Here is a 17395-nt window from a genome sequence, read left to right as displayed (position 1 = left end):
TATTCGTATCTTAATTGTGAAATATCGCACGAAAGAAGCCTATATCTTAGACAACACGAACACTGTCAAATAACTGATTTCTACAGAGTTTTTCCCACTCTTTAAATTATCGTAATTTATGATACACTGTATTGCCACTTTTCTTTTATCCTTGGCATACTTTTAAGAACAAGTTATCTAATATGCAACGTCAACATTCACTACTTCCGTTATCAGACATGGCCCCTGTGTTTACAACTGTCAAACAACTTTTGGAGGAAAATTCGGAGCAACAATTTCTGGATGCAGCCAAAATATTGACTAAATTTGCAGACAATATAATAAATAACCCAAATGAATCGAAGTATCGCAAAATACGACTTGGGAACCCAACGGTGGAGTCTAAACTTATCCCAGTGGTTGGGGCACTGGAGTGTTTATTTGAGATGGGCTTTGTAGAAGTAATAAGCATTATTTTTTATTTTGTGGATTTCTTTTTCCATAATCCGTACATGTCAGATAAATTCTGTTGTTAATACAGTAAAACTCATGTAGATCAATACCAAGCCCTGGGAAACGGGCATTTATTTCGGAAAAAAACCCAATATTTATGACAGTATATCCAACTCCTGATTACATGGATAACCCCCTCCCCAGAATTGCATTTATTTACACCTTCAGAGAAAAGGCACTGATAAAACCTTCATTACCACTGCCTTCTATGATAATTTATATAATGGATGTTTGTCTTTATTTTCTTGTATCTAGGTAAACAGTATCAAAACTCTGCTTGCCAAGTGGAAAAGTTGAATTAACTCATGAAATGGTATGTGCCTATTTAGTCTAAGATTTCATTCTTATCAATATCATTACAGGATGGAGAATTCTTGACTCTACCTCAAAACACGCCATTGGCAACAATCAGAGAAATCCGCTCTGAGTTGGATAAATACATAAAATCAGTGGGACAAGTTAATGGACCTTCAAATTCGCAGCCTGCAGCTTCAGGGACTCCTCAGCAACCACCTCCCTCCGTGGCGAAACCAAATTCATCACCCCAAACACCCATTTCTTCCAGGACAGCACCAAATCCATTGCAAAACAAGTCCCAACAAGAGATAAATGTACATTTATTAATTTGTATTTCTTATATTAACAGATAAACTTTTGGATGTAAAACTGAGCTATCTTGTCAGTCTCACCATATTTGAAATAGCAATAGTTAAATTAATTTTGAGATAAAATATTATTATAAACATGATAAATCCTTATTTATCATATCATGTAAACTAAATAATTCCATGAGATAATTTATTTGTTTATTCATGTTTTATTTAATGACAACTCACCAGCATCTCAAATCACCTAAAATGTTTTATTTATTTACAAAATGCAATGTCAGTGTAGTTTTGAACTATGATTGCTAAAAAAATACAAGCTTTATGAATTTTTCAAAGTTAAGGACCTTATAATATTAAATTTCTTTCACACTTTTTCTTAATTTTGCTATTTCAGCAAATGGAAAGGAGATTCTTCACCAAAATAGAAAGCAACCTTGTCCATGTCTTGTTGTATGAAGATCCTAGACTGCAGCAGAAAGCAAGATCCGTAATTCCATTGGAAACCTTGAAGAAAGAAGCTCACGATAAATTAGAAACAATAAAGAAAGAAGACAGCTCAGCCCTGGCAAGCATTGACTTTAGAGACCTCATGTTACTGGGGTTACTGTCCTGGTTTAAGAATTCCTTCTTCAGCTGGGTGGATGCACCAAAATGTGATGGTTGTGGTGGGGAGACAAGGAATGAAGGGATGGTAGAACCCACTCCCGAGGAACTACGTTGGCAGGCCAACAGGGTAGAGAACTATAAATGCAACCAGTGCCAAAAGTTTGTGAGATTTCCCCGGTACAACCACCCCGAGAAGCTGCTGGAGACGCGCTGTGGGAGGTGTGGGGAGTGGGCCAATTGTTTCACTCTCTGCTGCAGAGCGGTCGGTTTCGAGGCCAGATACGTGCTGGACTGGACTGACCACGTCTGGACTGAGGTTTATTCGGAAGTCCAGAAAAGATGGCTGCACTGTGATCCATGTGAGAATGTCTGTGATAAGCCTCTCCTGTATGAAGTAGGCTGGGGCAAAAAACTGACATATGTTTTAGCATTTTCCAAAGATGAAGTTCAAGATGTTTCATGGAGGTATTCTGCTAATCATTCTGAAATGCTGAATAGAAGAAATGAATGCCGGGAGTCTTGGCTAGTGCAGGTTATCCATAGGTTATGGAAAGCTAGAGAACCAAGTAATTCACCGCAGAGAAATGAGGAAATGAAAAAGAGGCTGCTGACAGAACTAGTGGAGTTCATGACTCCGAAATCCAGCGCAGGACAAAATTTGTCAGGTAAAAATAAAAATGTAGGAATTACTTATAAAATGTTATAATTATATTTATTTCAAATGAAATAATGATACCTGGTTCATAAATTTGCTTTCTGTAGGACCTTCCCCTCTTCCCCAATTTATTGCCAAGTAGTACATCATATAACTTGCTATCAATTTATAGTATATATTCTGTGTTAATAGGGGCCTATCTATATTGATTTTTGTCTTCCTATCTAATGCATGGGATTTATCTGTATAAGTTTCTGTATACATGTACATATAAATGATTGTGAATATCGGGTTTCAGGATTCATCATACTTTTTAATAGAGCCTCACAAAATGAAAAATGTGAATAATACTTTTAATAGCTATAAGTTGGCAAGCTAACTTTAAAGTGTTCAATTACAAACAAATATCTGAGTGTATAAATTAAACATTGTTTGAAAATAGAAATGCATATTGAAGAAATCTTTTTGATTAACAAACAATTAACATTTATTAGGAAGAACCACTGGATCTTTAGCCTGGCGACTAGCTCGAGGTGAGACAGGGTCCCAGTCATCATCAAACACCGAGCCCTATATATTTAAACTCACTGATAAAGAAAGGGAGGCCAAGATCTTCCACATCAAATACAGTTGTACCAAGGATGAGTATACAAGACTTTCCAACAATGGGGAGGTGACAAAATCATACTCAGCCTGCGTAAACAAACAACAGAATATATTTAGGAAGGAAGAGAGGGACTGGAAGATGGTGTATTTAGCCAGAACAGAGGGGTCAGCCACGGCGGCCATCTCCTGGAAATTTGATTTCTCTGGTGAGTTGGACATTAGCTGGAATTATGCATTAGAAAAGTACAGTGAAACTTGTCTAATCCTGGTGTTGTATAATCTGAAATCTTGGCTTATATGATGGGAATTTTTAGTTCATTTTAGTAAAGTCAATTGTTTAAAATGTAGGCCAATTTTTGGAACTATTGGTGTCTGTATTAGACAGTTCACCTAAAAATTTGATGGATTTTTTTTAAGGAATGGAAATTGACAGAATTGAGATCTGTACATCTAGTCAAACTTTTGAGGATGGTGTTATATCATGGCGTCTTTGTAGCAAAAACCAGTGTGCCATGTTGACCGGTAAGAATTTCTTATAGGTTTAATCCAGTTCTACATTTATGTACGTTGTAATAATAAAGATTTGAGTTTTTCTTTTGAAAGATCAAATAGACTTTATAGGCATTTATTTGGACCAGGCTATTTGATGTCAGATAATTTTTACCCCAAAACCTGACTGAAAATGGTTCTAACAATCCTTATTAATCCTGATTCAAATATATTATTGGGATAATGATTCAATGAAGGGAGGGGGTTAAAATTTTCATATTGCCATTGGAGCAACCATAAAGTGTTTTACAGATTCAGAACTCATGGAAATTTTCTTCTTGTACATCTGTACTATAAGAAAGTTGAATGTTTGACATGAATATATTTGTATGAAATGTCAAACACTGACTAAATTTCTGATCATGTTTTAGGAATTGTGCATAAATGCTTATGAGCAGCAGTAGATCCATCTCTGTTTGTAAATTGATTTCATTTCGAACTTCCTGAAGATTTTGAAGGGGGATAACTTATGTTTCTGTGAAGTATCTCTGTTTCTTTGTTTTGTTTTCCTGTTTAAATTCTCAATGGACCTGCTATTTCAGGTGCCCCAGAAGTAACATCATACAGTGACCTCTCTGGTGCAGACGAAATGACACTGACAGCCATGTTGAGTGGAGGAAAAGGGGATGTTGCCTGGCAACACACACAGCTGTTTAGGCAGAAAATGGACAACTCTATATTTCACCCCCTGGACATAAAAGTCTACTTTAAGTAGATAAAATATACTATCAGTACTTGATTTTATATAGGGAACAAGTGCATATATGTCTCTACTGAATTTGACTTCTTTGTACAATTGTTTGATTTTTCATCGTCTATATTTTCTAACATACATGTAGATCATGTTCACAACTTCATGTGTTCAAGTTCACTTGTGACCATAAGACCTCTGACAAATTTCACAGGGGTGGGGGGGGGGCAGCTCCTCTCATTTCCAACCACTAATCATATTTCAGCTTTCATAATTTTACATAAAAAGTAAACAGAAAGTACTGGTAAGCAGCTGACGCTGAATGTTATAAAAAGGCTTATGTGATTGGTCAAAAGATGAAAAAAAAAATTAGGATTTATAATTTCAAATGGAGAGTGAGAGACAATGCTGCGTAGAGCTCATAAAACAGGAAAAAACACACACACTGAGTTTGTCAGACATCCATGAGTGAACTAAGGACTTGTGAAATTATTAGGATTAATATAAAAATGTGTACTGAAATTTTCAATCTTTCAGAAAAGGAGTTAAGGGTTTGTAAACATTTCTTAAATATTGAATTTGGATTTGTCAGATGTAGGTATGAATTCTCAAATTTGTCAAAAGCATGCAAACATACAAAATCTGAATATGTGGCATTAGTTGAAATTGAGAGCATTATTATTTGAGGCCAAAAATTTTAAGTACTGTAAATCACTTTTTTTTCGCGAGAACTTTATTTTACTCGTGAAAATTTAATTCTCGCGTATAGTAGTATTCCTTAAGATTATATAGAGCAATAACCACAATTCACGAAAATTTTGTCTCGCTAATCAAGAGTCAATGACTATCTCGCGAATATAAGATGTCGCGAAAATTTAGTGATCTACAGTAATTAAGCTATAATGAGTTTTTCTTCTGTAGATTGATTTAACATTTTACATATGCATCCTTTTTAATTTTATTTTTTTACAAGATATTTTTACCAAGATTGGATTCTAATTGGGAATTAATTTTTTCACTTATATGGGCATTCATTAGCTGTATTTCCTGTCTCTTTGTGTATACATTAGAGATGTGCGATTTTATCAGTATACCGGTATATCGCAATCTTTTGTTGCGTGATACGTATCGTGATACGGAGACCTAAATACCGGTATTAGGCCAATGTTTTTATTTTTTTTGGTTTACGATTTTTTGACACAAAAATATGCTTTGGGCCGTCGAAAAATAAAAATAAAAATAATTTGGAACCTTGACATATTTTTTTCTCCGGTAGCATTGAAATGTATTCAGATGCCTTGTTACTGTTGATGGTTTTCATTCTTCTGACTTACAAGTCCGAGTTTCCATGATAGACACATTGCACGGGTGAAATTAAGTGAATCTGCTATTCTCTGGTCAACCTTTCCACATATGAAAAAGTTTTTGGAAACTCTGTCATGGAAAGTCATGGACTGCTTTCACAACAGACTTTTACCTTAAATAAGATACGTGTGTCCATGCAGGGACCAATTAACCCAGACCCAAAATTTAAGGAGACATTTCGATCTCCATCAAAGAAATTTAGGGAGAAGTTTTGAAATTTAGGGATCGAGACTTCTTGGCGCATATGTGGCACACATTAATCGTTATAAAACTATTTCATTGTTTATAAATTACAAACATTTCTATAATTTTTTTCTGTATAAACATTGTATTTAAAATGATTTAATAAGAGAAAAAGAATCTTAAAAGAAATTTCCCCCAATTACAATATATAAATATCTAGAAAAAACAACATTGACATTAAATAAAATTTACTAATACGTGTACTACAATTAAAATGTAAAAGTTTCTTATCAGATTAATTGTTTATCTTTTTTTTCATTTCTTACATAGTAGCACGACCTTGAACTTCGAAAATTTCTCTTCTTATTTAAATTTCCAGACTTTTGGCATAGTCATAATTTTGTTAATTTCTCTTCAAACTTTGTTTTAAATATAAAATTTATTTTCTAATAAAAGTTTTGAGGCACTTCTGCATACCGATTAAACTACACTTAAGTTTATCGGATCCGATGTGCGACTTCTGAAGAAGTTAATAACTTCACAATATGTCTGTATTCACAGCATGAATTAATTATTTGACAATAAAAAGATCTAAAATCTTCCCCAACATCTTTGGCATGACATCGATAGCTGTCCAGCTTGTGTATCTTGTAACGATGGAAGTGTAAAATCGAGAGGAGTTCCGACGGAGTATTCGATGCACTGGTCATTAATAGTACAGAAACAGTCTGTAAGCGAGTCGCCCCCTAGGTTGATCCTTGCGCTTTCCAGCCATGTGGTTTGACAATCTGTGTTGTAAATTATAAAAACTGTCGTTTGGTCGAGAAAATTTCGGATTAAGGGTCCAGTTTCTAGAGTCAGACACATTATTTTTATTTTTGTAAATAGGGAAAAATAGGGTCGGCGGAATCGTAAACCAAGAAAAAAAAAACTTTGGCCTTAAGTTACATATTATAAAGTCCAGAAATTATTCATTTATTTGTTCAATCTTTCAAATTACAATTATAGAAAGTCTAAAAAATGTTGTAAAAGGTGAAAAGAACAGCATCTTACCATCCAAAAATGATTAATTTTATGTACATCAACATTTCAAAAAAGTTAAATTTTTGTTTTTCTGGCATATTTTTAAGAAAAATTATGACAATTCATTCAAAATCATTGTAAAAATTCCTTGTAAAAATATCATGATGTTATCGTGATATTTTGGGAAAAAAATGGTGATATATCGCGATACAAAATTTTCCCTAGTATACATGATAAATCATTTGCTTTTTTTTCTCTCCACTTACATCAAAATGTGACAATAAGAACAAAAAATTGAAATCCTTGCTTATTAGAGTTATCTTGATGAGAAGCTGTCTTGATAATTAGCTGATCAATCAATATTTTTTAGAACTGTCAGAGCAGACTTGAGAACCCAAAGCAGAAAAGCAATGTAAATTAATTGTCCATGAAATACAATTGAACTTCGGGATTTTGAACACAGACATCTCAAATATTAAAATCCCCATTACACGTCATATTTCTTAGTATTTTACCATATATACATGTATTTTGAATCCTGGGATATCTGTTTTTTCTTGACCCCATCAAGTTTGACATAACAAGGTTTGACTGTATAATGCATTGCTTGTGGATATCTGTGTAGTAATACTTGGTTATAATGAAGTCACTGGGACCTAGGAAATTTCTTCACTATGTAATTTGATATACCCAGTATTCATATAGGGAATCGTTAAATTTATATAGCTGGGGATCCAAGATAATTTTGCTATGAATAATTTTGTTCATGAATACGCAATATCTACTAAAACGATTATTACTGCATTTGTATGCAGTTGGAATTGTGTATTAACATAGTGACCAATATGAACTCTTTATGAGGATCAGAAACTGTCATAAATTATTCTGATCCAATAAAATTAACCAACTCGATTCTGACTTTAAGTATAGCTCATGAAACCAAGCTTATTTATGTTGTGATAAATATTTATTATAATACATGAATATGTACATCTCAGATCAACAATTTTCTAACCAATGTGTGAAAATGATATTTACATTGAAGTGATTGCCTGTATTTGAAATCAATTTTTAGCTCACCTCAACGAAGTTGGGGGAGCTTATGTAATACCCTCGGCGTCCCCGTCGGCGTCGGTGTCGGCGTCCCAGGTTAAGTTTTTTGGAGCAGTTTTCTTTTTAAGTACTTCTATGTCTTATATTGATTAGACATGCATGAAAGACGGTTCTATTGTGTTTCATTGAACCAGTCAAAGTTTCAGATGCTGAAATTTCAGCAAAGGAATGACCAGGTTAATGTTTTTGGGGCAGGTTAACATTTTTGGTGCAGTTTTTGGTGTAGGTTTCATTTCCAAGTAACTATAAGCCCTATGTTGACCAAACTTGCATGGATGATACATCTAAGGATGCATACTACCGGGTTTGCTTCGGATGCTGAATCTGACCTACATTTTCCGGTTGAGTGAACAGGTTAAAGTTTTTGGTGCAGGTTTCATTTCCAAGTAACTATTAGTCCTATGTTGACCAAACTTGCATGGATGATACATCTAAGGATGCATACTACCGAGTTTGCTTCGGATGCTGAATCTGACCTACATTTTCCGGTTGAGTGAACAGGTTAAAGTTTTTGGTGCAGGTTTCATTGCCAAGTAACTATGAGTTCTTTAATTACCAAACTTACATGGATGATACATCTAAGGATGCATAATACCTGGCTTGCTTCGGATGCTGAATCTGACCTACATTTTCCGGTTGAGTGAACAGGTTAAAGTTTTTGGTGCAGGTTTCATTTCCAAGTAACTATGAGTTCTTTAATTACCAAACTTGCATGGATGATACATCTAAGGATGCATACTACCAGGCTTACTTGGGATGCTGAATCTGACCTACTTTTTGTGGATGAGTGAAATTTAATGTTAGTTTTTGATGCATGTTTTATTTCCAATAAACTATGAGCCCTATAATGAGCAAACTTGCATGGACGATACATCTTAGGATGCACACTAATGGACTTGCTTCGGATGCTGAATTCGACATACATTTTTCAGATAATAGACCAGGTAAAAGTTACGGGTGCAGGTCTATTACCAAAAAAACTATAAGGCTTATTTAACATTGTATAAACCAAACTTGCACAAAAGTTGCATCAAGAGATGAAAACTCAAATTTGCTTCAGATGCTGGATTTTAATTACATTTTCATGAAGAAGAACTAGTTTAATTTTTTTATGTAGGTCTATTTCAAAGTAATTCAGATCAAAATTGCTTAAATATTTTCATTTTTGGAATGTACACTTTTTGTTGGTTAATTGTGTGACTTTGCCTTACTTAAAGACAACATTCGTTGAGGTGAGCTCTGTAATCTCTGATTACCTATGTTTATATAATATTAAATTTCTATTGGAAAAAATGTGACATTATGTTTTGTTGTTTTTTAAATAGAATTTTAGCATATACATATATCTTCAAATTTGAAATACAGTTAATTCTTGATAAACCGCCACCTTTTGTAATTTAGAAATCATGGCGTTATAACGAATTTGGCGATGAATTGAATTTCCCATATTTTAGGAAACAAGTATATATATAGAAATACATGTACCATTTAGAGTTTCTATTCTTATAATTACATGTACATGTACATGTATATAAAACATTTCTAAATTTGAAAGTACCTTAAGTAATTTTGTTATGTACAATAAAGACAAGTACATGTGTATGCATGTAAAACGGCACGTCTGATATTGAAAAAAAACATGCTGGGTCGATCGTCGTGAAATATGAAACGTTCACAATTTATACCATATAATTATTTCTAAAGCAAACTTTGCATTGTTTAAAGCAGAGATCATCAACATAATATTGTATTCAGCGTACTTTAACAACTATCGCTTTCAAGGCGAAGCCGTGACTAAATGATTTTTATTAAACAGAGAACAAAATCATTATAACAGTTCATAGTAAAATTATTGTTTATTTAACTCTTATTAAATTATTTATTTGCATGTACCTTGTCTGGCTTTGCAGTGTTACAACAGACAGCATCTACCAATTAGCCGCGCTTCATTGACCGCATGCACCTGTGGCGGTATATGAGATAATTGACACTTAAAAATGGATGTTTGTTGTGAAAACAGGTTGGCAGATGGCGGTATGTGAATTTGGCGTTATAAAGAGAATTTTACATAGTAGGAAAAACGTTCTTGGGAAATCATGGTGGTATTGCGAAAATGGCGATGAATCGAATGGTGATAATTTGAGAATTGACTGTATACACAGAAATTTTGTTTAATTTACAATTGAAATAATTACATCAAAAATACCCATAATAAATTCTAGAAAGAGTTTAACACAGGCTAAAGTACTACATGTTAGAAGTATGTACAATGTTCAGGTACAAGTACATGTATTTAGAACCTCCTCTCTGCTTTGTCAACAATGTCCATATCTTGCCTCTAAATAGTCTATCCATTGTTGTAGTGTTTTGTTCTCTACTGTTTCCTGGAGAGAGAGAAAAAAATGTACAAATTACAAAATCTTGGACCTCATTCATGTATAAATCTATGGCTATTACTTTGTAAGTATTTCAAGTATACTAACATCAACATCCATAGTGTTTTCCTCTCCATATCCTCCATGTACACTGACCAGAGAAACACTACCCTCCTGGGGGTATGTCTTGGGTACAGACAAGGTACATATTACTGTCCCCCTTTTCCCCATAAGGACCCTCACCACACCCTCTTCTTGGATCCAATCAACTGCATGCCTGAAGGAAAAAAGGTCTTGGCTTTAGTATTAGCCAAATGTCAACTAGAAAATTCAAAAGATCATTGATGTTCATGAACCTATATCATAAATTTTCTGAACTGTTTTAAATCCCAAAACTCACAGATGTCTTAATATTCTATTCCTCTTATTTGTTGAATATAATCTTGTAAGATTTAACAGAAGTTATCATTAAAACATCATATTGTTAGAATTAATCTTGATATTATTATTCAAACGCAAGAAGATGCTAATTTTTTTTTTTTAATCTAAATTTTCGCACAGTCAACAATCTCATATAAATAATTTAATGTCCTTTGATTTAAAAGTACCGGTACTGAAACTATTGTGAAACAAAAATTTAACAAATGGATGGATCTTACAATTTGATTTAGGGCCATATAAAATATACTTTGTAGTTTATCACGTCCCAAAGTCATACACATATTTGTACATGCATATTTGGTTGAATTATTTGTCTTGCAAACATTAGACCTTACCTCTTGTAAAACAGTAGAATATTATTACCTAAATTACGGGAACATGTATATTGTTTTTACTGGACTTACATTCTTATCACCAGAAATGCATAATTTCTACCAAGATTACATTATCATTATCAGAATTACATTATGATTACTGATATATAATAATTTGCCTTCACTTAACAGGAAATCCCTTTTTATCATTACACCATAATTCTTTTGACATCATACCTCTCTGAGAGCTTTTTGACTTCCGACACAATAGGGTGATAGGAAATCCACAGCTCCCTTAGTGAGCGAACCAGGGAAACGGGGTCATTTTTCTGGACGGCCACTCTGATCAATTCCTCTGTGGGCAGTGACTGGACATTCACCTGTACATATTGTATACACATAATTATTATCTAAAAGTTTAGCTAGTATGTGTTTTAGGTAAAACAAGGCATGCTCTATATTTTTCCTTTATATTCCTCTGGTTATTAAATGTTTTGTACTATGCTTTTTATTCTTTCATTCAACACCATTGCTCTTTTATGTTTTATGTTATAGGACCATTAATATGCAATTACAACAACTATTCATGTGTTGACAGTACAACAGAAACACAGGACGACTTTATATGTCTTGTCTGTTTGGGAATAGTCAAACTTTTAAGACAATATATGCAAAATAAATCTGAACTCAACTCTGTTGGAAACAAACATGTACAGTACATCACAACAAAAAATCACAATCATACTATATTACAGAAAAAAGCAAAAAAAAAATTAAGCGCATTGTAAAAAATAACTAATATAAGGAAATCTGAAGCTTTTTTCATGCATTTTTTCTTTAAAAATGTGCTTTTTTCAGCCGTAAATCTAAAATGCAAAGATAAGCACTGAACTTACATAATATCCACTGCCAGATTTAACCTTAAAATATTTCAAACCTTTTCTAAATCAATGTGAAAAATATTTTTTTAGCCTTGTTTGTATGTAAAATGCAGTTTCAACTTGAAAAAATTATATGCATATTTACATGTACATTCCATGATTTTAAGTAATTAGAAAAAAAAAAAAAATCAATAAGGTTCATTTCATGTTTATTGGGAAAAGTGGAAGTTGTTTACACTGGGAATATTTAATATGACTTGTATACATGTATCAATAATACAAAGTTAAATTTTTAAATTCACAGAGTTTTATTTAGAAAAGGGGAAATAACAATACTAGTATATCTGTTGAAACACATGGTAAGAATTTTAAATGCTAAAAAATCTCTCGGCACACTTGCTCACTGAACCAAGAATTTATACAAATGATAAATGCATTTCAACTTAAACACTGGCCATACCTCTGCTCCTTTCAGGTACACTCTGTCAGTGGGATCAGCAGCCAGGTGCATTGTCAGAATGAGGCTGGGATCCTCTTCCTCTCCCTGAACAAATCCCAGGCACACAGAATCTGCATCCTCTGTTGGGATCTCTCGGATCCCAGACAACTTCCTGATGTATTCATGGAGTTCTGTTTCCCTAAAAAAGATTGAATAATTGTTTAATACTCAGGTGGTATTGTTCACTGAAATGTTGTACCAGAGATTGATTTACCCGTCTGCTTTGCATTGCATTTGGGACCTCTATCATGCCTGTCTTAAGTGCTTTACATAATGTATTCACAGAGTTCTACATGTATTTCTTTATAAGGATAAAATGATATTCAGATGATATTGTTCATTACAATGTTGTAAGAGGGTCTAGTTTGTCTCTCTGTTTGGAATTGAATGAGGGACCTCTAACAGATTGACCCATTAGATCAGACCATCAGGAAGCCATGCATCATACAAGTAACAACACTACATTGTCCTCTTCCAAAGAAAGTGGGGGGGGGGGGTTGAAGCTGAAAATGTCAAGTGTACAGACAACAGACAGATGGGAGGACAGACAAATGATACATTTTGATCAGAAAAGATTCACTGGCTCAAGTGAACTAAGAAACTGAACAGAATAAAAATCATTCACTATGTATTGGTATATATAATTTAAATAAAATGTATAACATTCCTTTATACAGTTATATGATCTACTCACTGTTTGATTTTTTCTGCTAAGAGTGTTTGTTTCTTGACTGCTTCGGAGTGAGATTTATGGATATCCTCTTCCTGTCTCTCGATCTTCCCTCGGAGAGTTGTCACGTCTTGTTGTAGTCTGTCGTGGTCGACTTTGGCTTCCACTTTTGCTTCCTCTCTCATGGCTATCTCAGCCTCTAATCGTGCTTTCTCCTCTTTCTATAATGAAAATTAAATTCTAAATGCCATGTGTATTGTCATCATTAATATGTGCATTGTGAATCTGTGGAAAATGCTCATAAGAAAAAATCGGTTTTGTTTAAAGGTTTATATCTCACTCCTTGAAAAATTTTGATGCAAACATGGAATCTACTTTTTTATCAATAAAGTGTATGAGTGAGGACAGCACACTTCATTGATTTGTAGAGCTGATTTTTCAATCTTTGTCATATTCCACAATGATATTAAAGAAAATAATAATTTTGTTTGGAGCTACACAATTTTAAAATTTTGTTCTTTGCAGCAGTTCCTTACTATGGATAATAGACATATTACAAACCTGTTGTTGAATGGCTTCCTTTAGATTCTTTGGAACTCCTTCACCACCATTCATCTTATTCCTCAGCTCTTGTAACTCTTTTCGCTAAGGTATAAAATGTTCATTTCAATGAACTTTCCTGTCAGCAATCTATAAACATGCTGAAGATATTTTCTATATCAAATTATGTTATAGTACATAGATGAAAGAATAAGGCAGTTATAAGACATCCATTATACATACATTTATAAAACATGTATACTGTAAAAGAGGATACCATTATCAGGGTCATATTCCTTACATTGAATACTATTTTTAAAATACTCTCGGCACAAAAGGATAGATTAACCAAATACCTTCTGTTCTCTCTTGACAAGAATTTCTTTCAAGCTTGAGATCTTTGACTTCAGCATTTCGTAACCTACAAATGGAAAACATGGAATTAGCTGGATATGAGCAAATTTAATGTTCTTGCAGACAACCAGACAGACACACAGAGCAAAGACACTATGCCCTTGAATCTTCAATTTACAGCTTTACAGCTGTTTTATCATAAATACCATCCTCAAGCACACGTGGTTGGTTCATTAGCAGAGGTCATCTCTTGTTCAATTACAGCTATTTAGTATTTATCATTACACAAATTTTTGTTCATTACAGCTTATAATTACCATCCTCAGCACAAGAGGCTAGTTCTGTTGCGGTTGCCTTCTCTTGTTCAATGGCAGCTTTACTGGACTTTAATTTTTGTGAGACCTCCTGCATCTGTGGATCCTCTATAAATCATCATAGATATAATACATTTTTAACTCTTCAAACATTCCTATAGTTTGTATGGGTAAATGAACACCTTCCAGTCACAAAAATTATATTTGCTTTAGCAGAAATCAATTTTCAACTTCAAAATTGTCAAAAATTATATGCATTTCAAAACATGCATTTTTACAGGTAAAAGAACATGAAATTTACAAAAAAAAGGACCAAAGGGGTCCTTTAATTTAAGGCAGAACCGATTCTGTTGTAAACCATTAATTTTACCTGACTGATTTTGTTGTGTTGGCCAGCTGTTGAAGTCTTGACACAGATATTTGAGGAACATTTCCTTGGACACTGTTTGTAATGAAAAAGCCTCTTTGATCTGTGTCTTTGCCTATTCAAAGAAAATTACATTTATAATCTCTTTCTAAAACTGCTTAATAAGATATAAAATTTTCAAATTTATTTCCAAAACCTCTATAAAAAGAAATGAAATAATATCTCAGTATTTGAAGTAATCTATTCATAAACTGCAATTAAGAAAAACTAAAATTTAAGGGTAACATTTATAACATTGAGCATTGCACTGCACAATAATAAGCAAATATTTTTCACTTTAAAAACATATGAACAGCTGATCCACTACATGAGTAACCTAAAGCTGCAGTAAAAATAAATAAAATTCATAAAGTTTTAACAGCTGTTAAGGGTTATTACAATCTCTCCAAATGAAAAAGACTTTTAACTGCATGTACTGTACAATGTTTTTAATCATCATCAGGGGTACTACTAAACAGAGTACAATTGAGTACGATAGAGTACTTTAGAGTACATTAGAAAAATTGTATAATTTAATGCAATTAGATTATTTATTCATGATCATACAAATTGTTTAAACATTACTATAAACTACCTTATATTTCAATATTTGCTTCAAATATTTGGTTTTTAGCAATATTTTGACTTGAAAATAACATGACATTCATGATTCAATGCAAGAAGATTACTAGTATAAAACCCCCAATCTCGATTACTATTTTGATTCACATTCAATCATTTCAACTAAATTTTATCAAACATTAAATTCATTGCATTATGTAAATATTTTTCACATTAAAATTGAAATCATTTAATTTCTATAAAATACTTGATTCTGATTGGATAAAAAATTCTTTTGATAACTGCATCAATAAAATCTAGAGTTCTCTTGCACTAAGCAGCCGGAACTACTTTGGCAGTCTTTACATGTATATTCCCGCTCCCAGATTACTTTTTGAAGGAATAATTAAATACTTTTACTTTAATAAATATTTTCCTGAATTTCGGAACCTGTCCGTTACGTTCCTGACTTATTTTCTACTTTCGTTTCATTTTGAATTATCCCCCTTTGCTAAACAAATCAAATCGTCTGCATGACGACAATACAGTTATGGGAAAGAAGGGAAGAAATCGTTTAATCGGCATATTCTTCTTAAATGTTTGACTTTGAGATATCTGGTATGAAACAATAGAACTGAAAAAATGTTTTATTATGCTACCAAACTCCAAAGCGGGGAAAATCGTAAATCTGTTAAATTGTGGGAAACGAATGATTGAGAAAAACGACAGTGCATGAATGAGGACGGAATTCTTTTCATCTTGAACAGTCGGAAGCAGACTCTTTCAGGTTTTACAGCATTGACAGGTTGTGAGATACTTATTTACATATTTGGTTTGAAATTCAGATGTGCAAATGAAATCCAAAATTTCTGTGACCGAGAACTGTTAGGATATTTGAGTAGCTTCCCTTTATATTTACGAACTAAGATAACTTACCGGGAAAAATATACCCAGAGGGATAACACAACAGGTTAAGTTTTTGTGTTAAAGAACTGTAAATTATTTCAGAGAATGTTGGTAATCATACGACAATATTTGAGAACGTTTTTTCGTTAGTATCGTTAGAGCCATTTTGAATTTTCAGCAACGTTAACGTTATGGTGATGTATTCGTGCGCACTGTTTTTGACGTGTAAATTTAATAGAAAAGTGAAAGAAACTTTCATTTTATTAATTTAAAATAATAATTAAATGATGCGCATTGATGAAGTTTTCCGTCCTGTACTCCAATTTTTTTCTTTGATACATATCGATCAAAGAAAAAAAATATTACATTCATTTCTTAAACATTTTAACATGTTTAAGTTAAATTAGATCGGGATCAAACAATAGATGGTAACCAGAAATCAAAAATTAAAATAAATCATAAAATAAGGAAAACATACGAATTCTATTTAAGATATATGTTCAATACATTAAACTAAAGTAGAAAAACATATAGAAAGTAGTTTAATTGAATTAGATTATTAAATTTTACTAGGTATTCTAACGTACTCTATCGTACTAGCGTACTCTGTTTAGTAGGACCGCATCATCAGATCATTGTAACTGCATGAATCTGGCCTACTCAATCTTTGACAGGATTCAGTCCACTGTACAAACCTGGCTGAGCTGAGCAAATTTGACGGACAAATCTTTTCCGTCAATGTCTTCTGTACCCTCATAAAATTTGTGATTTTCAACTGCATTTAGGAATCTAAAATGAAAATTTCTATTACTGATCAGATGCTGATAAAAAAAAGGGAAGAGTTATATAATAAGAGTTTGTCGGGTCGATGAGTAACACAAAGTTAATTGCTTATCAAGTTAATTTGAATAGCTTAATTAAGTTAATATATACCACTATTTCCAGTCAAAAAGTTAAATAATAGCAAGAGATTGTGCAGGACCTGCCTTTCATTACTGACATTACACTAGACTATCGATCATTCTTTAATTTGATATACAGAAATTTCCTGGTACAGATATGACACAATATCAATAATGCTAAATTAATAATAAAAACGACTAAAAATTACTCCTGTATATTATCCCTTGGATGGTTTTTCATATCAGTATCTGTTCCGTCCATCTTCCTTTTCGAAAATACCGCTAGAAGAACAAAATGAAATAGGCTTGACTATTTACCCAAATGAGTGCAAATGTAGTCA

General features: G+C 33.0%; 2 protein-coding genes across 3 annotated transcripts; one reads left to right on the top strand and one right to left on the bottom strand.

The window, feature by feature from the left end:
- The first annotated feature begins 176 nt into the window (after positions 1 to 176).
- On the top strand, positions 177 to 4562 carry LOC134236209 (peptide-N(4)-(N-acetyl-beta-glucosaminyl)asparagine amidase-like). The gene is made up of 6 exons (XM_062718370.1): positions 177 to 440; positions 855 to 1103; positions 1495 to 2371; positions 2856 to 3173; positions 3385 to 3489; positions 4059 to 4562. The coding sequence occupies exons 1-6, from the start codon at positions 183 to 185 to the stop codon at positions 4229 to 4231; spliced, it is 1980 nt and encodes a 659-aa protein (XP_062574354.1). The 5' UTR covers positions 177 to 182; the 3' UTR covers positions 4232 to 4562.
- A 4593-nt stretch (positions 4563 to 9155) lies between these two features.
- On the bottom strand, positions 9156 to 17344 carry LOC134236208 (uncharacterized). 2 transcript variants are annotated; one of them, XM_062718368.1, is made up of 12 exons: positions 17264 to 17344; positions 16848 to 16941; positions 14650 to 14761; positions 14283 to 14387; positions 13968 to 14032; positions 13633 to 13716; positions 13096 to 13292; positions 12363 to 12540; positions 11918 to 11941; positions 11259 to 11401; positions 10375 to 10543; positions 9156 to 10275 (listed from the first exon to the last, which is right to left on the bottom strand). In XM_062718368.1, the coding sequence occupies exons 1-12, from the start codon at positions 17314 to 17316 to the stop codon at positions 10207 to 10209; spliced, it is 1293 nt and encodes a 430-aa protein (XP_062574352.1). In that variant the 5' UTR covers positions 17317 to 17344; the 3' UTR covers positions 9156 to 10206. The 2 variants fall into 2 exon arrangements, with proteins under 2 accessions (XP_062574352.1, XP_062574353.1); XM_062718369.1 differs by lacking the exon at positions 11918 to 11941.
- Between the last annotated feature and the right edge of the window lie 51 nt (positions 17345 to 17395).

This window comes from Saccostrea cucullata, unplaced genomic scaffold (assembly GCF_032062105.1).
Source record: "Saccostrea cucullata isolate Sc308-1 unplaced genomic scaffold, CSIRO_AGI_Scuc_v1 ctg172, whole genome shotgun sequence".
NCBI classification, from domain to species: domain Eukaryota; kingdom Metazoa; phylum Mollusca; class Bivalvia; order Ostreida; family Ostreidae; genus Saccostrea; species Saccostrea cuccullata.
The sequence above is the reverse complement of the archived record's forward strand: the minus strand, read 5'-3'. Positions and strand labels throughout refer to the sequence as shown.

Coding starts and splice junctions, on each gene's coding strand:
- LOC134236209 (XM_062718370.1), top strand. CDS start 183: ATGCAACGTCAACATTCACTACTTCCGTTATCAGACATGGCCCCTGTG. Junction 1,104..1,494: donor AGTCCCAACAAGAGATAAAT/GTACATTTATTA, acceptor TTGCTATTTCAG/CAAATGGAAAGGAGATTCTT. Junction 3,490..4,058: donor CCAGTGTGCCATGTTGACCG/GTAAGAATTTCT, acceptor CTGCTATTTCAG/GTGCCCCAGAAGTAACATCA.
- LOC134236208 (XM_062718368.1), bottom strand. CDS start 17,316: ATGGACGGAACAGATACTGATATGAAAAACCATCCAAGGGATAATATA. Junction 13,293..13,632: donor AGGAAGCCATTCAACAACAG/GTTTGTAATATG, acceptor TTTTCATTATAG/AAAGAGGAGAAAGCACGATT. Junction 10,544..11,258: donor GTCAAAAAGCTCTCAGAGAG/GTATGATGTCAA, acceptor TTTTTCCTTCAG/GCATGCAGTTGATTGGATCC.